The following is a 16,114-nucleotide window of genomic DNA, read 5'->3' on the forward strand; positions in this document are numbered from 1 at the left end:
TTCTGTAGAACGTTCTAAGATAACAATCCTTACTTAAAAATGTCGAGGGTATCATAGTTTTTAAATGGGAACCACTTGTAGTTGACTGATCAGTTTGGCAGAAATTTCGCTCAGGCATGGTACGTCGCGAAGGCGCCGCTTTTCAAAGAAGTTTCTTTGTTATACTTAGAGTTGTGTCAATTTCTAAAAACTGAATCAATGCAAGGGCACCTTCGTAATGTACAGTCGGGAGCACTGAGGTTGCGACACTTTTTTTTTATAAGTTTACGAACGCGCAAAATAATTCAGGATCCTGAATTTTTTGCGCGTTCGTAAACTTATAAAAAAAAAAGTGTCGCAACCTCAGTGCTCCCGACTGTACGTATGAACACTAGGAATCACTGATGCCTTCCTACATGAATTTGTGCACATATCAACACATTTACACATTTCGCATATACATTTATAGAAAATGTATGTCATCGTTCTATCCTTGCTGCTCATTATGTGCCAAAGAAAGGTGACATTTTCAGCGTTAATAGCGCGCTCCGCGAACGTTATACCACTAGTGTACCATGCGCGAGCACGTGAAATTTTCGCGAACTGATCAGCCACACGGAGAAAAGAGTCTTTGAAAATTTATTTGTGGCATATAATGTTTATTTCACTGAAATCATTTTCAAAGACTTCTCGGTGCAACTATGCTTCCCGTTAAAAAATTATTAGCGAACTCGGTTGCACTGAGTGCATACTTGTTCGGAGTCAATTCTTATCGATGGTCATCTTAAATACCTGGTCAAAGACTATTTAGCCAAAAAAAAATGGTTCGTACGGATACTGTACGGATCATTTTGCTGGCTGTAAGGAGTGTTTCGAGAGGTTTAAAGCGACCCTTGAATATAAGAATTGTAAACAAGTCTTAGTGCACACTGAGTGCGCACTAGTGCAAGCAACCGAATTTGCTATATGACATCTTCGGCATTTTTACGGCCCGGGATTTTCGTCTTAAAATGTTCCACCGAGCCTGTGAAAGGGTCACCGAGCTTTCTGGGACGCCCCATACATATCTGTACAAGTTCTGATATCGTATGCACTATATGCTTCGGTGATACTATTTCGTTAATGCACATTAAGTCTAAGCCGCCCTTTAAGAAGACATCATCTGAATTTGCGCGAATAACGCCTCGCAAATCAAAAAATATGCATCTCCATACGCGCGATCCTATATAGATCGATACAAATCTATGATATGTTATTATTTAAAAGGAACGAATGAAATCTGCGCACGATTGAAATCTTATGCGCTTACGGAGCCTAATCTTTCGTCAGAAAATATACTTCAAAGTAATCTCTCTTAAAATATATTTCGCGTATTGCATCGTTCCCTAGTTGCCGCGTGACGTCAACATTGTCTAACCGGCAGCAAACGCGACGATCGCGAGCGTTATAGCTCTTCTTCCCTGATGAATTTTTTATGGCTTGGCCATTGGTAGGATATGATACTGCTTATATGTATAGTGCCATTTATGCTGTCCGTAATCCGTCGATTACGCTTCGACACGTGCAGCGGAACCCGTCTACGTCTAATTTCCCACGACACAAAATAGCACCTGCTTGGAGCACTAAAAAAATACGATATTTGCGGTACAAGCCGCGCTTAACTGTATTCCACTTTGCTCGACCATCAAGAGAATTTGTCGGGGATTCTAGCGGTTCAGACCGCGGGTGTTTATGCAAATACACGGGAAGCAAACAGAAAAGTTGTAAAACCGAAATATATACTTTTCTTTTATCGCGCGCGGAAAGATTTTTTTTTATTGTTACGCTTCTCTTCACTTACTTCCTGTAAAAATGTGTAGAACGATAATTCTTAATTACATGTCAATATTTCGGTCGAATCTAGAGCTGAAAGAAAAAGGCACGTGGCTTTCCGCAAGTTGTTACAATTATGGAAAATTTGTCTCATCCAAGACAATTGAGCTTGTTGAACGTTGAAGCATTGACAATGCAATTAAGAATCCCGCACATTTGCATAAACGTTTGCATTTTAATCGCGAATAATCGCATTTTGTTACCACATTACGCTCCCTCGCTCGTATGCAGTTAATGTACATACAAATATTCTATAATTTGAACTTTCGCGGATAAAGATATAGAAGCTATTAGAAAAGAAAGCTCGCTAATTGCTAATTCGATCGCATCGACTTAAATCATAAGCCTTGAAGTTCGTAAAATTAAAGCACCACTCTCGCACCTCTTGATTGTCTTTCCACAAAAGTTTACCGAAATAACATTTTAAAAAAGCTGGTGATTTAATTAAGGTGTCAAGTGCGTGTTTCGCGTTCGAGGATCGAGATTTTACAAGCGAAGCTTTAAATTTGACTAAAGTAATTATCAATTGTCGTTTTAATTTATTACGCCGATGAAATTGCGTTTGCTATTGATTGCGAATTTATCATAGAAGTAAATTTACAATCAATAACATATGTATATACATATAAATTTAAGTAACAATAATTGCCACGTTTATCACTTGTCGCTTCGAGTTCGTAGGCGTCGATAATAAAACGTTTTAAGTACAAAACGTAGATGATATCGGCTTGGTAGAGTCGTCGTTGATTTCTGCGTCGCGAAGAGACCATGACAAATGCAGTCTCTAGGTCGGCTTTTAGCGAATATCTAACGAAAATACGCGCGACAAGCGCGAAATGGTAATCGAGACGCGACGGTGTTATATACATCGCGACTGTGTTTATGCGTTAACGTTTCGTGTAGGAAATATCGCGTCGATGCGCGTATAAAATTAATTCGAGCGCCATGCGGCTCGCATCGCGCCGACAGGTGGAATGTTCAACGTATTCTCGGAAAGCACATCAATCGCCAAACAGTCGTCAAATGCAACGATAAAGAAGTTATAAATAAATTTGTGCGCGCGAGGCGGATTACACGCAGGCGTAAAGGAGAGATTACGTAAGCTCGCGCGCCGCTCTTTAATCAATCACCTGTGTCCAGCAGGTCCCTCGATTCTGGTCAATATTACAATCAACATTTGCAAAATCCCTCCTTCGTAACTCCAGACTCGGTAGCAAGCAAACTTTACTTACGTCACCTCTCTAGAGTTAAGAGAATTTTGTAATATTACTAATATACATACATATTACACTAATAATTATGAATTTAATTCCGGATTAGCGGCCACGAGTCAAGCTTGCTCACCCGAGGTAAAATTCGTAAAACTCGTAACAGCGATTTTTAGGAGAACAAGCTTTACTCGTCGCTGCCAGTAATAAATTAAAAGTAACTTATCCAGGGAGTAATGTGGAAGAGCGTATTCAACGCGTGAAATTGTTCTCGCTTGAACACGCTTGGAAATGTTGGACTGATGAAAAGAAAATTGTTCGCTCCTTTTACTTCGGCGTAGAGGAACGAGCGATTTTTGTTTCTCATCAATCTGCGTTATGGCGTAAGATATCGTGGTCGTAATAGGGCAAGACAAAGGAACTTTGCGCCCTTGAAAGCGTCCAGCGGTGCCTTGAAGCCTGGCCGTTCGACGACCTCGTCACTTCGCTCGGCTCGTTCACGTGGAACAGCTGAGGCACGTCGGTTCCCGGACCGATTCCTGAGCCCGTCTCGTGTAGACCTTCAGTAATTGGCAGTGTACCCTGTCCGAACATTCGGCAATTAACGCAAATGCTCCCTGCGCAAATTTAAAGACGCCGAACCGCGGTATATGTTTCGTATCGCCCGCAATTACGAGAGTATTATGCCCAAACCGCACGTACGCGAGTTTTCGATAAGATAAAAATTTGATTGTATACCCAAGTCGAACATATTAGTCACGAAAGCATCAAGATGAGATCATTTTTTGATCATTTTTTATGCACCATGGTGACGTCAAAATAGCCCACCGAGAGCACCTATTTGTGACATCATTAAGACATCAAAATGTTGCAAAAATAATCTTGTTTTACAAAGCAAAGTTAATTAAATATTATACATTAAAAATAAATTGAAGTAATATAAGATAAATAATACATGACTGATCATGTAATTTTTGTAATATATTATTGTACACATCACGAATATCATAAAACAGGATGTCGTAAATCAATCATTGCAAAGTAAATCTTGATGTCGATCATTTTATGGCGTAAAATTCATAATTTTAATGTCACGTTGACGTTTTCGTGATTAACTTGTCCCACTTGGGTAATCAGAGTTAAAATGGAGGGTAACGCGGCGGCGCGCGGGATATACTCGTACCCGATAACGCGATCCCGCTGTCGCCTGCTGTTTACCTACCTGATTTTCACATTGGTGTTTTCGATCACCTCGCCGTCGCAGTTCCACACGCTGAGCTGGGAGCTCGAGCGGGCCGCGTTCAACCCGTTCTCGAACTGCAGCGACGGCAGGGCGCGGAACATGAACTCTCTCGCCCGGTAGACCTCGACGAACGGTAGCTCGTACTGCAATGGAATTGCAAATCCATTTTCATCCCAATTTTTAAAAGCATAATTAGATTTTAAATATAGCATATAATCATATATTCTCTAAATAATAATATATATGAATTAATTATACCGCATACGCATATGCAGGGTGAGGAAAAAGTATGGGAACCCCTAAATATCTCGAAAACAACTGATACTGATAGCTCTCTAATTATTGAGTATTTAAATTGTTCGTTTTATTTTGAAAAATCTTCCTCCGATCTTGCCTAAGATAGCCGGATCTTTCTCCTTCACTTTACGAGATATTTCATATTTTGTATTAAAAAGTGTCGCGATAAATTTTAAAATATCTCAGAAAATTCTTAACCAAAAGAAGCTTCATTGCAGTGTTTTGGAAACGTCTCGACGAGGGCTACAAGAATATGCAATAAAAAATAGGGAGTTCCATTAAAGAAAATTCAAGGTAACCTGACCTTGGCGACGCCGTGTAAAGTCAAACTGATAAGATCAGTAAATAGACCTTTTTCAACCTTGCAACTTTTGTCTGAAACATTTCTTTCTAAAATGCGTAGTTCCCGAGACATTTAGGGGTTTCCATACTTTTTCCTCACCCTGTATAATCAGTATGAATAAGTAGAGCGTGATATACTGAAAGTATTGTAACTCACACAGTCTCGAGCTTATTGTTAGTGTTTCAGAATGATAGGTACATCGCAGTAAAGCATAGTGCTGTAATTTCGCGAAATTGTTTTTTTATTGTGTCAAATAGTAACTGATCAAACATGCATTATCTGTATTTTTCGAGATAACATTTGGTCTCGTGTCACAATTGATTTTTTTGACTACTGATTAAACAATTGAGCGCACTGACGTCTCTGGTGCAACTATAAAAGCGTCATAATGTTTTCTCAGGCGTCGCGCAGAATAATGACATTTAAAGAACGACTTGTGATGACCACGGCTGATGTGTACGACAAACCAAAAAAAAAAAAAAATTCCACGTATACCGGCGGTGTATAACCGGTGATAAACACGGCAACGGAGGTGCTAAATGTGAGCAGTGATTGATGCGGTAAACACAGCCATTAAAGCGTCCAGTAAAAAGGATGAATAATTGGCGATTATTATCCGCATATATGGTTGGGACTCGAGCGTACCACAGTCTTTCTTTTGCTGGACAGCCTGAGCAATAATCTGATATTGTTTATTAGGGACGTGTGTCGAATTAGGATCACGTCCACGCAGCCATCGCCCACATGACAGTGAGGACTGAAGCCCATTGGACTCCTCGAGCACGCGCACGACACGTTCGCGCCGTTCACCATGAAGAACTTCCCCCTGACCGTCACCCACCCTGTTCGAAGATACAAGACATTACGCGCTTAATTCTAGCCAATTTTGTAATGGCATTATACGTACTTGACTCCTATTTCTAACACTTACTGGAGATCTCCTCGTCGGGGACGCTATTGTGCATGTGCTGCAAGCAGCGTAAGCAATTCTTCATGCACCTGGTGCTGCCCGCCGGGTGACACGGGTCCGACAGCAGCTCGATCTCGCCCTCGTAGCCCTTGTTCGCTAATATCTTTTTAAATCCTGGAAACGAAAAGTTCTAATTAATCTAACACCAATCCCATCCGCACTTATACGTATACTTTATTAGATAATTACGCCAATTACGTAATATACGTTTTGCTATACAGAAAATCAATTTTATTATTATTTGATTATTCAATTTCGTACTTGGCCAGAATTTAATAGATCGACGTAGATTTGTTGGATTGTTAAGAGTCGAACAATTAGACTCGATCAGCCAATGCGCTCAATGAGAATTCTTCGTGTTGAATTAAAGAACCGAAAGACTTGAGGGGGAACCCCTTACCGGACCAATCGTATCTACGGGGTCCCATCCAGCGGAACTTTTCGCTGTCGCGGATTACGTCGCCCAGATAGCCGTAGCTGAGCACGCTGGCGTAGAGCCTGAGCAAGGTGCGATTGTTGTGAACCGATGAGATGTCCAGACCGATCGAATCGCCGAAGATGATGTGTATGGCGGCGGTCTGCACGTCGGTGGTGCCGTGCAGGCTATAGGCGACCGTGTCTGTGCTACCGCTGGGTATAACGCCGACAGGCAAGGCGGGACTGGGTAGGCTGGCGTCAGGGTCATTGGGATCGATCTGCTGATCCTTCGCCGCCCTCAGAATCAGCCCGTTGAACACCTCGGAGAACGTACCATCGCCGCCGATGCACACCACCGCCTGTCGAACGCGAGAAGTTAAATTTAAGGGTAGCTGGAATCATTAACTTATGTACGTACAGTGCGAGGTCCAATTTGCTGTCTGACAAATTTAGGCCCGGTTTCACGTCGCTTAACTTTAAACTTACTTTACACAACAGACATACAAACGTTCTTTAGCACACGTACAAGTCTAAGGCCCGGTTTCACCAAAGTTGTTTAACTTTAAGCTTAGCTTAATTCGCTCTTTGTCTCTTTCTAAAGTTGGAAACCGGGCCTTAGACTTGTAGGTGTGCTAAAGAATGTCTGTATGTCTGTTATGTAGAGCAGGGACATTTCGATAATTATCTGGGGATGTGAAATTGAGAGGTTTTCTAGATATTTAAATGTATCGTAAAAATGCAGAAACTCATACAAACTTAATTATAAAAAATCGTCGTCTTAGCCAGTGTAAGCACGCGGCGAGTTGTTTATTATATGTAGCTGTTACCGTTTTTAATAAACAACCCTCGCACGCCTAGCAACGTTCCAACGAGGGGCCGGCCACATCTCGCCGCGCGCTTACACTGGACTAGACCGAGCTAAGACGGTGACTTTAATAATTAATAACTCGTTAACGATTGCGAAAATTGCAAAATGGTACAGGACTTTTCGACTCGGTTTGGCCCGATCTATCTGTACAAAAAATAAGTCCCAAACATTGATTGACACCCTGTATACAAAACTCCAGGATGCAAACTTGAGAATTAACATTTTTTTCGAGAGATAATAAGTATAACATTATCCTACGCTAGTAAATAGATAATTAAATTTTAACTCGGCCCTTTTAAGATATAAATCAATTTGAAACGTAAAGGCCATTTAGGACCTGGCACAGGTGGAGGTGGCCAATTAAATGATTCCACCTAACGAAAGACCTGCGTTATATGTTCGGTATTTAACGGCGCGCAGGACAGGTTGGAAAAGGACGGTATATGGATTCACTTAGTAATTTAATTGGCCACCTTCACCTGTGCCAGGCCCTAAATAGCTTTTACGTTTCAAATTGAAATAGACAATTGCTCCAATATACAAAATGATAATGCGAATATAAATCTAGTGATTTGTGAAAATTGTTGTCCCCTAAACAAAAAACTCGGATTTTGATCGACCAAGGCTGGCAACTTTATTTTAAATTATGTTAACACCAAGTGTTAAAATAATTTAAAATAAAGTTGCCAGCCTTGGTCGATCAAAATCCGAGTTTTTTGGTTTTTCACTGGCGAGATAACATTTCCAATTTTGGTCCCCTAAACAATTTTCCAAACTCGCGCAATGCATTTGTTTGCCGAGCTGGCTGGCCTTCCGATCCGGATCGCACATGGGAGTAATAGAATGTTAGTTTTGCAAGAACAGGACTCACATGTAGGTCACTCAAGTCGGCCGTGAGCAGAGCGTCGCGAATGTGGCCGGCACGCTCCGTGACCATCATCTTTGTCTCGATGCCGGCGATGGTCATCAGCGGCTGGATATCCTTCTCCCAGATCTTGATGCCCTTCTTCTTACCGCCTATGGGATTGATGAACAGCATCACCTTACGCGGCCGATACGTCAGACCTGAAACGATCGACTGCAAAATTGAACTCCGCTTTCGGATCCCCTTTCCTGCGCCTTAGGTCCGGTTTCACGTTCACCAACGTTGTTTAACTTTGGGCTTAGCTTAATTCAGTGAACTCTATACATACTGGAATGAGTGATCTATAGTTCTGGCTGTAGCCGAGAGAGAGGTGCGTTGGGTGAATCCTTGTCTCCTTCTAGTACTACCTGATTGGATAATCGCATATAAATGACGCCCTTCTTCTCGTCATTTATATGCGACTATCCAATCAGGTAGTACTAGAAGGAGACAAGGATTCACCCAAACGCACCTCTCTCTCGGCAACAGCCAGAACAATAGATCACTCATTCCAGTATGTATAGAGTTCACTGGCTTAATTCGTTCCTTGTCTCTCTTCAATTGTTACTTTAGAAAGAGACAAACGTGAATTAAACCAAGATTAAAGTTAAGCGACGTTTGGTGGAATCGGGCCTTAAGTCTTTCAATTCAATCCCTCGAATTCCTTCGGTTAATTCTTTAAATCTTAATCGGATTTATATCCTCTTTATCTTACGCGAAAAACCGATTAACCCTTTCACGATCAAATTATCCTTTTGATTTTTAAAAAAAATTTTGTCAATATAATGTTTTCACAGTGCCTTGCAGAGTGCATGCTAAATTATTGAGTCTTTTCAAATTTTGTAAGTGGAACTTGTATGTTCCAGAGTTCATGAAAGGGTTAAAAAAAACTGAATAAAAATTTAGGAGCATGAGAAACAATGTATTTCCGCAAAGCCGTGCACCTTATCGTGCCAGCTGATAAAAAAGTTCCTTCGTTCTTTTCCAATAGGAAAAGAATTGTTAGATTGGTAAAACGGACGGGTTTATTTTTATCGACTCCTCCCCCTTCTTCATCGCGATTTAATCAACTCCGCCTGTTTAAAGACGAAAATGGGTCAAATAAAGACACGAAGGAGGAAGGCAGGGCTTTAATCATGTAAAGTGTGTGCCGATCGATTTTCCTTACGGCACGCGATGCAATGTCGATGATCGAACGAGGGTTTGTTTTTTCTTGCGAAAACGATTACACGCGTGCGGCAAACCCTGAGATCAATACTAGCTGTTGGCTCGCGACGACGGTCGATAGGGGTAGTTTAGAGCACGCCCACTCTGTTTCCTCGACATTCATTAACATTTGCGCCCTCCCCCTCTCTCTCTCTCTCTCTCTCCTCCCTTCTGCCTCTCGGGACCAACACACAGCATCATCATTGCGTCTCGAGCGAGTCGAGAGACCCTAAATCGCTTAATTCGTTTTGCGACGCCCCTAAACGGACAGCGTCGCAATTCCATTTAACTCGGGGAAATCGAGAAACAGCGAAATGGGAGGCACGCGTGGACGGCAAAATTAGAGAATGGAGGCTGCTCTGGGAAAAAAAGAGACAGTTAGCAGCCCATTTTGGAGCCCACAATTAGTAATCGAATTATTTGGATTGTTCGCAACTCCATTCTTTTACGAATTTTACCCCGCGTAACTAAAAATCGCAATTAGCTGTTCTATCTATATCCAAGATTTTTAAGTAATGCTAATCAATTCTCTCAATTAGTTCTATCTGATATTCAGCAAAGATAATTTTCACTTAAGAGGCGCTAACCGAGATGCCCAGAGTAGAGTCACAAACAATCCAAATAATTCGATTATCAATTGTGGGCGCCAAAACGGGTTGCTAACTGTCTTGTTTTTCCCCAGAGCAGCGACGTACGATTTTTGGAAGGTATTGAAATTCGTGAACGGCGAGATCGACGCGCGTACAGCCAGCGGTTCGGTAGCTGTGACTTGTGAATAAACGGGACCGAAGAGCGGGGCGGCAGTTTAATTGGGAGGACTATAGTATATCTCGATCCGTGAAATTAAACCGACCCGCGATAAAACTTTGGTGCAAACCGCAACTAATTTGCCGGCTACGATGCACTATCAAAGTTTTAGGGTCACCGCGTATATCTTCGCGACGCAGACCTTTCATCGTCGTTTTACTGGCTTTAATTGCGATGGAAAAATATTCATAGAAGTAGCAGTTGCTTATCGCGGAAACTTTTTACTCTACAATACAGTGATCGACAACTGAAGGCTTATCTTAAAATCTTATCTTTAACTTATCTTTGAGAATTCACACAAACACATAATATATAATAAAACGGAGTTTTGTACGTTTATATCTAATGGAGATATTATATAAAGCTTTCAAAGTTGTTTTTTTACTTTATATAACGTGCAAACTCTATTTTCCAGAAAATAATCTCTTTATTTCGGCGCAATTTTGCATTTTGGATCATCTCGATTTTAATATTTCCCTATTATTAGTTCTCCAATTACCGAAACCTTTCCCGTATTTTCAAGATTCGTTATTTCAGCCGAACTTCCTTCCGGCACTTTCCTAAATCCGAGTTGCTCGTGTCAATATTTTATCTACGAAAATATTACGTTACTTTTATTATGTTTATACAGTACCGCAATGATATCAGCGACGATGCAGGAGCTGGCGAGTTCTCATTAATTTGTGCGTCACGCCGATTCCTCGACGTCAAGTTCGATCGACTATTTTCCTCGTCTCGTTTTCTATGCGTATTTTTCATTCAGCAAGCAAGTCGGCACGGGAATTCGTCATTCTTTTACTGACGCACATACACATAGGCAATAAAAAAAAATGTATACGGGAGCGCGAACGAGTCGCTCGCAGACACAACGTCAGCCTCGCGTATCGCTAAAATAATACGTGTGTATTTTCGTAAGCGTCGTAAACGGGACGTAGAAAATTACAGGCGCGTCGCTAATTATTCCCCGCCGCGCTAATTGCCCGTGGCCTTCGATGCGGCTTTCTCGTTTTCACATCGTCTGCCGCATGTGCATTTTCGATGTTAGACACGAGCTATACCACTCCGTGGCTCCACTTCGCGATTCTATTTCGCTCACCTGGTTCAGTAATTTGCAGACAACGCGCGCATATATGCAGTACTGGTCAAAATTGTATCACCTTTCGATTTTTTGTGCGTAACTATAAATTTTAGAGTGCACGAGTGAAAACTTCGAAAATTATGGTATACTTTGTCAAACTTCATGATCCCTCATGTACAAGAGAAAATTTCGAGCGCATTCGATGTCCTTTGACGAAAGTTACCAGAGTCGAGTATTTGGTCCCGAAATTCACCTCAATTATTCTATTCTGTCTTCATTCGGAGCCTCGTTTTGAAACTCCAATTTCAGGCCCAGATGCGTAAAAAAAATTGCGTTCAATTATTCTAACCCTCAAAGAGAATGTAATAAAATGTTTCACCCTCCTCGTAAACCCCGCGGGCCGAAGAGGATTTACCGGACCTCCGTTGATTACACTCGCATTGGCCTCTTTACTGCTGAAAGGGAAATCGCGACTCTTCAGGCCTGAGGTAAAAAAATTCAGCATATCGACCTCATCGCTCCCGATTAAAAAATTATGCGAGGCTAAACCGAGGTCAAGATATTCGACTCGGGTATGCTCAGAAAACCTAAAGGTGATATAATTTTGGCCGCTACTGTGTGTCGCAATTCTAAAATTATTACGACGTTGACCGGGCGTTTCGATTGAGACGCTCCGGTAGATTTAAAACGGGCGGGACGCCCGCGATCGCCGGCTCACCTAGGAGGTAATTGCGAATGGTCTTCACCCACGAGGCGACCTGCCTGGGATCCGTGTGGCTCATCGTCACGCTGTGGTGCCTCCATTTGTTCTTGGGCCCGCGCACGGCGTAGTGCAGGATGAAGTTCGTCGGGCACACCGTGGCCGGCGAGGTCGGCTGCGTCGGCTGCTTCTCCTTGACGCTCACCCCCGGGATCCAGTCGTCGCCGTAGCGCACCGCCAGCACGTCCGTCAAGGGCAGGGTCCATCTGGCTGGAGAAACGAAGGGCTCGCGTTAGTACACAACTTATCGTGACGCAGATTAGTCCCTTTCGCCGATATCTTAATTAAAAACGCGATCCGCATCTCCCCCTTTCCCTTCCTCCAACCGCGAACATTAAAACGTGACATTTAACGCGTGCACTCAGAGACCCGTTTTGTTGAATGAAACAAAATTTCGTTGACTCAGCTGAACTTCTCGTCTGGATATGAGCGAACAAATCTTTCAGTTGATACAACGAACAAATTTAGTTGGAAAATTTGGACAAAATGGGTCCCTCAGTGTGCGAAGACGCGGTTTCGCCCGGGTTTATTTGTTAATTTAGAAAATACCCTCCGGGGAAACACCTTACATTTGGCACTGAATGCCGATCCACTCATCGTTTTATCTGCCGCGTTCATCAGCGTTGCATAAACTCGGTTTATTTTTGCATCCACTTATAACTTCGTCGAGTCCTACAGCGTCATCGCTGCGCCCTGCATCGCACACATTGTATATTATTTTATTATATTGTAGGAGCAAAAGGCGGCAGCGTTATCCGGCGGATAACGAACTGCAGAGAACGGCGCTCGACGCGCACGTAAGACGTTGCGTAATATTTCCAGTTACCGAGTTACGCGCTGGCAAGAAAGCAGGTGCGCGCGCCTGCATGTTAGAACGCAAGGAAGTAGCTAGATTGTTATTTGAGAGATTGACTGGTCGAACGATCTTTATTAGCTTTCCCAGCTATTTGTAATGTACGTTAATTTATGTTCTTTCTAATGCGCACTCGTTCAACATTCGTTTAGACGACTCTATTTTTCTCACGACTCTTTATCTCAGCTGACGACGCGTTATACATTTTCACTCCTTCATACGATACACATCTTTGCTCACTCGGCGGAATTGAATTACAATGTCCCCGGTCTCTCGCGTTTATCTTTTCTCAGGGAGCGCCCACACTCCCCACTATTTCTAATCTACTTCTTAATTGCCTCGGTAGCATGTTTTTTTTTAATGCAAGTTTCTCATTGATTGCATGCGTTACGTGTTTCATTGCTTTAATATATACATTATTAATCTCGATGTTTTTTCATCGACAAAAGCACGACCGAGTTCATTCAAGTCTCTAAGTCTCTCTAGGTCAAGTCTTTCACCCACACCGAGAAAAATACTTTAATAATTATTAATATACCCTAAGTTTGAACTCGATTACTTTGTCAGAAATATATAAATGTTAATATAAATTCGTGATATTAAATAGTAATGTACGTGACCGTACAGTAAAAATATCATCAATTAATATATAATATTTGGTAATTCTTAATATACCATGTATTAACTATAAAGAAATATTTATTAAGACCGGACACAAAAAATTCTTACATTTATTATTAATATACGGTTCTTTCAGTGCACACTCCCTACTATTTCTTAATTGCTTCGGTAGCATGTTTCTTAAAATCTTAAGAGAGAGAGAGGGAGGGAGGGAGAGGGAGAGAGAGAAAGAGAGAGAGAGAGAGAGAGAGGGGGGAAGCATTGCTATGCTACGTTGTCTGCAAGTTTCTCATTGATTGCATGCGTTACATGTTTCATTGTTTTAATACATAGATTATTAATCTCGATGTTTTTTCATCGACGAAAGCACGACCGAGTTCATTCAAGTCTCTTTCTTCGTCGACACGCGCGTAGATCCTCTTTCATACTTTAATTATCTATTATTGTTTGTTTGGTACTTTATACATACACGTCTCTCGCGTGCGTGAGACTATTCGCAGAATACTTTCTTATCTCTCCACTTTGTTGCCGATAGGTTGCTGCGTAATCGCGCCGTTGGGATAACGTCTATTATCTCGTGCTTATCGTCCGTCAAGGCAATGTTGATTTCAACGAACATATACCTGACGAGCGTGATATGCGATGATAGTGACGATTAGTCGGTCGTAATATGAGATAATTTTTCTCCAGCGAGGAAGCGATTTAACATGGCGTTACGTCAACGCACACTACCACCGCGCCCGTGTGTGTGTCGCAGCTAGGATATATCGGGAATTATACACTTCTCTAATGATTTGCGTCTCACGAATCGTCACGTATGTGTCCATCGAATCACCGCCCATTCCAGTTACGTTAATGTGAAATTGTTTAAATCGAATGGAAAAATTGGTATAACTTGTCGAAAAATCAATTGCAAATTATTGCACTGGAATTATTCGTATTTATTAAAAAATATATTATTTAGAAGGAATTAAATTAAGGCCTCCAATTGATTTCGCTGCGGTTGTATTGGATTACAACTTATCAGTGAAAATCATGCAAATTCTTTTGCATTATATGAGTTAGATTTACTGTAATTTCAGTAAACAGCATGGTTCGCAAAACGATTTCTTGCTTCTTGTATTAGAATTTCGAAGCTGCGGCGTGGAAATCGAAAGAGAAAAGAGAAGAGACAAGAAAGAAAGAAGAAGAAGAGAAGAAAAAGAACGAGAAGGAAAGAAGAAACGATAGAAAACAGAAAGAAAAGAAGAAATATGACAAAGTGCCGAGGGAGAGAAGAAATCTTTTTTTTTTAATATTACACCAAATATTGTATTTGTTAAAATTGTGCAAGCACGATTTATTTTGAAGGCTCTTAAATATGCAACTACCTAAATAAACGGACAATTCCGGGTCAGTGCGAGCGCCAGGGATGTGCATTTCGGACGCGACGCACGTGCGCCACGTGCGCGCGTGGCGAAACATATTTTCATTTGGCGGCGCGATTCGATTTCTCGCGCTCGCCAGCGCGGTCCATCGTGCGTCTCGCCGAGCGCAATTGTCGCGTTAAGGCGATCGCGCCTAAACGAACGGCTGTTATCGAGGACCGATTCATTGGCGATGTATTGCGCGTTGCCGTCGACCTTAATAAAACGGCAGTTATTGTCCCTCGTTTACGACTTCCTCGTGCGTCGCGGAAGACGCCGATCGATTCTTCAGACCTGATTTACAATTCACGTCAGATTTCCGGCCGCGATTTTGTTTATAATTTTAAATAACGTGTATCTTGACGCGCGCAGCTTAATATACAGGGTGTTACATATACGAGTATGTAATACCCGCCTCGCATCTTACATATATTTATAGATAGAGCAGACTAGACTAAGTCGACAAATCCTCTACTATTTTGCAACTTTCGCAACAGTTAACGAGTTATTAATTATTAAACATCGCTGTCTTAGCCCGGCCTACCGTCCAATTCAAACGCATGCGGCCGTCCCACAATTGGCGTTGCTAGGCGCGCGAAGAGTTGTTTAGAAGGCTGGCTCTACATTGGTCGCATCGTAGTGTCGCAGGGGTCGTAGACTGGTTCTAATTCAACGCTGATTAGTCGAATCTATGATTTGCGACGCTTGCGACGATACGATAGGATCAATGTAGAACTGGCCTTATATACGTAGCCATTGCCGCGTGTCATAAACAACTCCCCGCGCGCCTAGCAATGCCAATCGCGGGACGGCCGTGCGTTTGAATCGGGCGGTAGACCGGGCTAAGTCAGCGATTTTTAATAATTTAATAACTCATTAACTATTGCGAAAGTTGCAAAATGGTAGAGGACTTTTCGACTCAGTCTAGTCTGCTCTATCCGTAAATAAGAGGTGAGACATTACATAACACCCTGTATATTGTTGCTCTGAGTCACACGCGTGTCCGAGCTTTCAAATTATTTCCATATTTCACGTGTTGTACATGGAATTGCAGGTTCTATAAATAAATTTCGCCGTGAATTATAGATTTAAAGTGAACTGGACGCGGAGGAAACTCGGCTGCGCGACAGCCAGCTGTTTCGGCGATAAATTCGTAACAGTCAATCAATATTGATAACGTTCGAGTCTCGATATATAAAAGTTGGTCTCGCAATGACATCTTAACATTCGCGGAAAGTTATAAGTTTGGTAATGATTGTTGCGAGTTTGGTCCAATCAGACC

The 16,114-nt window shown here is 42.0% G+C and overlaps 2 protein-coding genes across 3 annotated transcripts in view; one reads left to right on the forward strand and one right to left on the reverse strand.

The window, feature by feature from the left end:
• Positions 1-386: 386 nt before the first annotated feature.
• LOC105567492 (ceramide kinase) overlaps positions 387-16,114 on the reverse strand; it is a 23,944-nt gene continuing 8,216 nt past the window's right edge. The window contains exons 2-8 of the mRNA XM_012022400.1: positions 11,911-12,162; positions 8,069-8,262; positions 6,313-6,688; positions 5,874-6,026; positions 5,588-5,784; positions 4,282-4,445; positions 387-3,641 (exon numbers count right to left, since the gene is read on the reverse strand). Of these exons, the coding sequence (XP_011877790.1) occupies positions 3,557-3,641; positions 4,282-4,445; positions 5,588-5,784; positions 5,874-6,026; positions 6,313-6,688; positions 8,069-8,262; positions 11,911-12,162 (1,421 nt within the window). The 3' untranslated portion in view covers positions 387-3,556. The remainder of the gene's footprint in view (positions 3,642-4,281; positions 4,446-5,587; positions 5,785-5,873; positions 6,027-6,312; positions 6,689-8,068; positions 8,263-11,910; positions 12,163-16,114) is intronic.
• LOC105567491 lies at positions 12,085-14,834 on the forward strand. Of its 2 annotated transcripts, XR_001009359.1 has the most exons (3): positions 12,085-12,183; positions 12,686-12,804; positions 14,553-14,834. XR_001009359.1 is itself a non-coding variant. In XM_012022399.1 (2 exons), exons 1-2 carry the CDS (start codon positions 12,534-12,536, stop codon positions 14,654-14,656), a joined length of 375 nt encoding a protein of 124 aa, XP_011877789.1. In that variant the 5' UTR covers positions 12,211-12,533; the 3' UTR covers positions 14,657-14,834. The 2 variants fall into 2 exon arrangements, 1 of the variants encoding a protein (XP_011877789.1); XM_012022399.1 differs by lacking the exon at positions 12,085-12,183 and having other exon boundaries at positions 12,211-12,804.

Source organism: Vollenhovia emeryi, unplaced genomic scaffold, assembly GCF_000949405.1.
Source record: "Vollenhovia emeryi isolate VEMERY1.0 unplaced genomic scaffold, V.emery_V1.0 DF939137.1, whole genome shotgun sequence".
NCBI classification, from domain to species: domain Eukaryota; kingdom Metazoa; phylum Arthropoda; class Insecta; order Hymenoptera; family Formicidae; genus Vollenhovia; species Vollenhovia emeryi.